Raw genomic sequence first — 6,688 nt, 5'->3', positions numbered from 1 at the left:
CGCCCTGCGGGGAGAGGCGGAGAGGCAGACGCTGACCCGTCGGGCCGGGCTCCGCGGGAGGGAGGCGCGGGGAGGGGGTGGGGTGGGGGCGCCGCCTCCGCCGGCCGCTTCGAGATCCCTGGCCGCCGCCCCCGGATTTTCCCGGGGCCCGCGAGGCGGGGAGCCGCCCCCGCTCGGGTTTTCCGCAGCGGAGCCGGGAGCCAGCGCGCAGGGAGGGGGCTGCGGGGCTCCTGCGGCCTGCGCGCGCCCCGCTCGCCCCCGCCTCCCCGCTGCAGCCGCGACCGGGGTAAGTACCACCGGGCCCGACCCCACCCCCGCACGTGGCCGCCCCGAGGTAACCGGGGGAGGGGGCGGGGCGCTCGGACCGCCCGGGGCCGCGGGGCGCGCGCGCGCAACCCACCTCCCCCCCAAACACACACACACACACTACTGCGCTTCACATACCGCAGCGAGGGCCGCCGGGGGTGTCTCCGACTCCGGCTTCTGCTCGCTCGCCCACTCCTTGCAGACTTGCTCAGCCAGCTCTGGAGCTGCAGCAGGAGAGACTTGAGCTAGACTCTGGGAAAAACCGCCCCGGCCGACACCAGCCAGTCAGCGCCGAGGAGGCATCGGCGGACTTTGTCCAGGATTCTTTTCCACTCCTCCGGGAGAGGCCTCCCCCTCCCCCCTCCCCGCGGCCGGGCTAGGGCCGGGGCTGGAGGCAGAGGACTGCCGGTGCCGGGCGCGGGGCCTCGCCGGACGGCCGGACTCTCCTCCCGGGTCTCTCGTCGGCCCGGGCAGGGCTGGTCCCAGACTGCGGTGTTTCCGATTCGGGCTCCCGGGGATGAATCATCCCCCTTTCCCGCCGCCTGGCCTCCTTTTCCAGCCTCCTCCGCCCGAGGCCTCCGTGGGCTTCCGGGGTCGGGGCCGCACGCCGGAGCCGCTCCGGGAGGCCGTGCGCCCCGGCCCGGGACCGGGGCGTTCGCTCTCGGCCGGAGGCGGGCCCGGGCTCCCGGAGAGGAGCGGCGGCGCCCGGCCCGGGCCTAGCACCGAGCGACCCCCGCCGCGCCCCGCCCCGGGCCCGCCGAGCCGCCTCCGCCCGCGCGCGCCCTCGACGGAGAGGCGCCCGGCCCGGCCCCACCGACGGCCCCGCTCGCTCCGCCGGGCGCGCGGCCAGTTTCCATGATGCGGACGCAGCCCGGGAGCCCCCGCCTGGGATTGATTAGCCCGCGGCCCGCGCTAATGAGAGCCGGCTGCGCGCGGCCCGCGCCCCCCTGCCCCCGGACGCCGGCAGCCCCCGGCCGCAGGGCCCCTGCCCCGCCGACGCCGCTCTCCCCTCTGCTCTCGGAGGCCGACGCCAGAGGCCTCTGCCTTCGCTAATCCCGCTCGCCGGGCCTCTGGGTGACAGCCCTGCCTCCAGGCGCTTCTGGCCAACAGTGTCCCTCCCCCAGCCTGGGCCACGAGCCCTGGGCACAAGCGACGTTCTCAGCTGTCTGGGCCTCCACATCAGTTCCTGAATCCCAACCTCTACGCCGCTGGGGGCCCCACTCACCACCAGAGCACACTCGGGTGTCCTCATGCTCTCGCTCCCCTGCGGTCGCCCCTTTTCCCTCTCCATCTAGAACCAGCCTGGAGCCACTTTCGTTTCCAGGCCACTCCATCTCTTCGGAGTCCCGGTGGTCTAGCCTCTGCCTGCCCCTGCTAACTGGTCTGCACCCGAGCAGCGTTTCACTGGGAACTGCCCCAGCTCTCCAAAAGGTTCCCGGGCTCTTCTGGTTCGAGCCTGCTCCTGCCCCTCTCACCTGGCCGGTGTGGCTGAATCTGTCTAGGTCCCCAGCCCCGTCTGAGCTCCGGCGCCAGGCAGGGCTCACCAGTTTCTGGTTTTTTCGCCGATTCCCCTTTCCCACCTCAAGCTCCTCCAGAGCTCTGGGCTCTTGCTGCAGCTCCTGGCCGGGACTCCCCTCTTCTGCGCACCGTTGAGCCCAGAAGGCTCTTGGGGATCGCTCTCTTTCTGGGGCCCTGGCCGGCCTTGAGGTCTGAGGCGCAAGGCTGGTTCCGACCTGCTCCTTCCTGGAGCCTTGTGCTCAGGGGAATGTGTGTCCCAGCTGGCCCTCCAATCCAGAGAAATGGGTGTGAGGCTATGTCTTCCTTCACTCCTCTCCTATGCTCCACCCTGGGCCCTGGCTCAAGGGAAGGAGGGAGGGATGGAGAGAAAGAACGCCTAAGCTCCCTGTGGCTCAGTTTCCCCATCTTTACACGAACACACACAGCACCACAGAGCGTTCTCAAAGTTGCAGTGAGAGCACACGTGTTGAACACCTGGCGCAAAGTGCTTGCCAACAGCCTGCCTGGCCTCTCTCTGTGCGTGGCTTCAGGCACGGCTGGAGCTGTGAAGGGGTTGGTGAGGACAGGGCCCTTTCCCAGGTGTAACCCTGTGTCTGATTCTCCCTGAGAGCTGCTGAGAGGGCGAGTGAAACCCCGGGTGAGGGCTGAAGAGGCAGGCATTCCAAGGCCTCCCCTGCAAAGGGACCTCCCAGCCTGGTGGTTCCATCCTGTCTCTGCAGATGTGTGGCTGGCCGGTGGCCTTTGAGTGGGGACAGTGATAATCTCCAGGAGGTCTGGATCTCACTCATTCTGCCCTGGCCTCTGTGTGACCTGGATGCCTGCCTTCCCTTCTGGACTGGGAGGAGCCTTCGTGGAGGAGGTACAAGCTGGAAATGTGACACCATCACCCCAGGCCAGCCTGGGGGAGGGCGCAGTGTGACACACACACACACACAGCCCCAACATGCCCAGGGCCTGGAATCTCTCATCCTCACTTGAGGTAAACCGGGAGGGTCTGTGCTGCCAGAGCCATCTCTAGAGGACACAGCTGGTGGCTGTGTGAGCTGTACACCCTGTTCCTTGTGACTTTAACCCAGAAATGCATCAGCTCAGTCAGCTAAGACGTCAGAGTTCTGCGAAGGACGGAGCATGCTTCTTTCTGTCCCATCTTTGCAGAATGGTGGAGCCAGATTGGGAGCAGCTCAGTGAGCCACAGTTCACAAGGTGATCCCAGGCTCCAGCTCCTGAAGGCAGAGCCCCAGAGAGGGGGAAAGCCTTGACCTTGTGGCCCTGCCAATGCCAGGCAAAGCTGGGATCCAGGCTTCTGAGCCAGTCACATCCCGAGCACAGGCCCTTAGAGGGTGGTAGCCATGCTTACTTCGTCCATGCCCACTCTGGAAGCTCTGCTCTGGGGACCCTGGGCTCCTAGGTGTCCTTAGGCTGCTGATGGAGTCAAGGGAAAAGGAGTGTGGACTCTGTGGGCCTCTGAGGCCGGGGGAAAGCAGAACTTGGTGACACACGAACCACCCACATCCCCTCCCACCATAGTGAAGTGAGATGCTGGGGCCAGTCATTTTCTTTAGTTACTTCCCTGGGCTGGCTGTTGAGGGCCAAGCTCTGGGCCCTTCCAGGGGCTTCCCTCCCAGGACAACAGACCTGTCCACCGTGTAAGGCTGTGGATACAGCAGCTGCCCCCAGGGGAGTCCCAGCTACCCCTCCCAAGAATTCAGGAGGCCTGGCAGAGCCATGCGGGGCTCAGCTCCCCCCCACCAAAGGTTCCAACTGGGCCAGCTCAGAGCAGGTCTCTCTCCCCCTGGCCTGGTCAACAGGGACTGGAGGGGGCAGGCCAGGAAGTCCAAAGGAGCAAGGGCTGGGAAGAGTCACAACCTGGGAGCCAGTGAAGGGGCTGGATCCACCGGTTATGCCCTGCCAGGTCGATGTTTTAGAGGTTGTTTTGAACATGAGCTGCCTCAGGCTTCACAGTGGGGCCTTTAACTGTTGGGGTGACTGCAGAGGCTGCAGGCTTGTTGCTGGAAACCATCCTTGGCTGGAAACCAGGCACAGTCCTCTTTCCCTGTGTCCCTAGGGCTGTCTTTCTCTCTCCTCCTGCCAAGTGCTCCCAGCTGGCGGGTCGCAGCAGGAGCCCCCCAAACAAAGCCAAGAGATAAGTGCCTATTTGGGGGAATTATCTGCCTCTCTACCGCCCTGGGCAGTAAGGCTGGAAAATGGCATCTTTGTGCACAGAATAAGCCGTAGAGCGGGGCAGGGCCCAGGCCACCCACCCACCCTGGTGTGGCAGCATCTGCCTGCTGTGAACCTCCGGGTCACCCGGCAGCTTCTCCGGGGTTGCTTTGTGCACGGGGCTGTGAAAAGCAAGGCAGAGTGGCTTGCCTCTTGGGCTTCACAGCAGGGCCTTTAGCTGTTGGGGTGCAGGTCGCTGCGCCACCATCCCTAGGCTGGAACTCTCCTTATCCGGTGAAACTGCTTGCTGTTCCTTGACCCCAGAGAATGGGCAGAGGAGTTGGGGACCGCAGAGGACAGGCAGGATCCCATCGGGAAGCTGGGGAACGGGGCGGTTAAACAGCTAGGAGTCAGCCACTGCTACCGCGGGAACGTGGCAGCGCCTTTTGGTGACAAGCTATACTGCCAATGAGGCAGCAGGCGCCGTGTCCCACAGGGAGGGGCTCTGGATGGACCCTCTGGAGGGCAGGAGGGTCCCAGCCGAGGAGGGTGGGACGTGGAGACTGTGCGGGGCGCCCCCTGGCGGCCGGGCCACCGCCGCGCCCCAGTGTGCCTGCTGCCCTCCTCGGTGCCCACGTGTCCTCGCCCTCAGCCTCACGCGTGAGCTCCCTGCGAACCACCCTGTTCCTCTGGGGAGGTCAGGGCAGACACCCACCCGGGCCCTGCCACGTGCAGTGAGTGCTCTGAGCGGCTGTCGAGGGCTGCTGGCTCCAACGCGCCGGGGAACCCTCGGGGACGCGGGGTCAAGAGGGGCAAAATCACTCCGTAACGACGGGGCCGCCATCCGCCCTACACTGCGCGGGGCCGCGCACACTTCTGCCCCCGTCGGCTTGCGTGGACGCGGCCCTCCCTCGGGCCTTTCCTCAGGCCCAGCACGTTTGTGGTGACGTCCACCAGCACGGGGGACAGAGACCCCCTCACGAGTCCCCCTCGCCCCCGCGCGAGCCTCTGCGGCGCCCCCACCCCCCGACTATCGTCTTCCTAAGGTCGAGACGCTCAGTCCCGAGCCGGGGGGAGGGGGAGGAAGGGCGCCTCCGTGTCCCGCCCGGAGCCGGCTCCTGCAGGTGAGCCAGCGGGGGACCCCGCACCCAAAAGCCGCTGAGGCCGGGGTCCTCGTGGGTCCCGCAGAGCCGGCAGACGGTGCGGCGCACGCCCCCCCCCCCCCGGGCCCCGGCCCTGCACCGCCCCCCGGCCCTGGAGCCCCCGGGCCCGGGCAGCGTGGGGAGCTGGGCGCTCGGCCGCGGCCGCGGCACGCTCGCCTGGGTTCCCGGCGGCGGGGCTTGGCCTCCCTCCGCAGGTCGGTTACAGAGAACGCCAGCTCAGCCGCCCCTGGTACGGGGCCCTCTCTCTCCCTCTCGGGATTAATGCCTGGAGGGCCCCCACCGCCCGGCTTCTGCCACTTCCGAGCCCCCACCCGGTGGTTGGCGGTCCCAGCCGGCGGCAGTTCACAGTCAGGTCCGCAGCCTGGTGGTAACCGCGCCAGGTGCAAGGCACGCCCCGCGGTGGCTGTAACTTCAGCAGAGTTCTTTTTCAGGGGGCCAGAGCGGCGGGGTTGCCTGGGGGGGGGGGTGAGGACCGAAGCGTTCCGACACAGCCCCCACGGTTACCCTTCTTGCAGGATGGGTGCCAGGCCTCATCCTCTTTGCTAAAGCTGAGGAAACCAGACTGTTTTTCTGGCTCCTACCGTGGCCTGAGTGAGTGCCTGCCTTCCTCCTGGCCTTCCGAATGCTCGCCATCTTGCCCACCTTCCAAGGAGCCCTCCAGAGGCTACACGGAATACAAAGTCTTGGAGGCGGAGGGAGAGAGCGGTTGCCTAGTCTCGAGGTTTGAAATCTCTCTTCCCTCCCCCACTGGCTGCAGATGCAGAAGACCCAGGTTCCAGTTTGGTTTCCCATCACCCACGTGAAGGCTCACAACTGTCTGTAACTCTAATTCCCTGATACTTTCTGACTTTGGACACTAGGCATACACATAAGTAGGAATAAATTTATTTTTTAAATCAACTTCGTGGGCTGGTCAGAAACTGGTTCTTCCAGAGGTCCTAAGTTCAATTCCCAGCAACCACCTGGTGTGGTTCACGACCATCTCTAATGAGATCTGGTGCCCTCTTCTGACGTGCAGGCAGAACAGTGTATACATAATAAATACATCTTTACAAAACGCGGCTTTGTTGGGGTATCATCAGGAATCCTCCCAGGACACTCATTCCTGGGAGGGAGAAGGAAGCGTGTGGCGGCCTGTAGCCGGTTGTAATAAAGTGGTTCTTTGCTGGGTGTGTCGTGTAAATTTCCCTATTTTAATTTTTCCCTTCTTTCCGATGATGCCCTCAGTGTGGTGCAGAGGCTGTGGCTGACTAACCACACAAGGCTGCCAGCTCTGCTCAGTAAATATTTCAGGCTTTGAGACCTTTCCAGCCTAGCCCTGCCGCCTAGGACAAGCCCTAAGCGGACAGGCCGGCCGGGAGCCGACATGATGTGATTGCAGATGGCTTTTTCTTCTACCTCCAATCATTTGAAAATGCTGAAAGGCTTCTGAGCTCCGGACAGGTTGCGGCTTGCCTACACCTGATCTCTGGCTGCCGAGTGTGAGTGTGGACTATGCCCTTCCTCTGCTCTGACAAAACGCCGGGCAGAAGCCCTTTAAG

General features: G+C 64.7%; 1 protein-coding gene and 1 long non-coding RNA gene across 2 annotated transcripts in view; one reads left to right on the top strand and one right to left on the bottom strand.

Moving 5' to 3' along the window:
• The window catches only part of Tmem200b (transmembrane protein 200B), a 3,227-nt gene extending 2,395 nt beyond the window's left edge, over positions 1–832 (bottom strand). The window contains exons 1-3 of the mRNA XM_055610984.1: positions 736–832; positions 445–530; positions 37–269 (exon numbers count right to left, since the gene is read on the bottom strand). Of these exons, the coding sequence (XP_055466959.1) occupies positions 37–269; positions 445–530; positions 736–832 (416 nt within the window). The remainder of the gene's footprint in view (positions 1–36; positions 270–444; positions 531–735) is intronic.
• Positions 833–853: 21 nt separating this feature from the next.
• LOC129679521 (uncharacterized) lies at positions 854–6,047 on the top strand. Its single transcript, XR_008720560.1, has 2 exons — positions 854–2,803; positions 5,663–6,047. It is a non-coding gene; the product is annotated as an uncharacterized LOC129679521 (long non-coding RNA).
• Positions 6,048–6,688: the final 641 nt, after the last annotated feature.

This window comes from Psammomys obesus, unplaced genomic scaffold, assembly GCF_907164565.1.
Source record: "Psammomys obesus unplaced genomic scaffold, mPsaObe1.curated_primary_1811, whole genome shotgun sequence".
NCBI lineage: Eukaryota > Metazoa > Chordata > Mammalia > Rodentia > Muridae > Psammomys > Psammomys obesus.
This window is presented reverse-complemented; position numbering and strand designations above follow the sequence as displayed.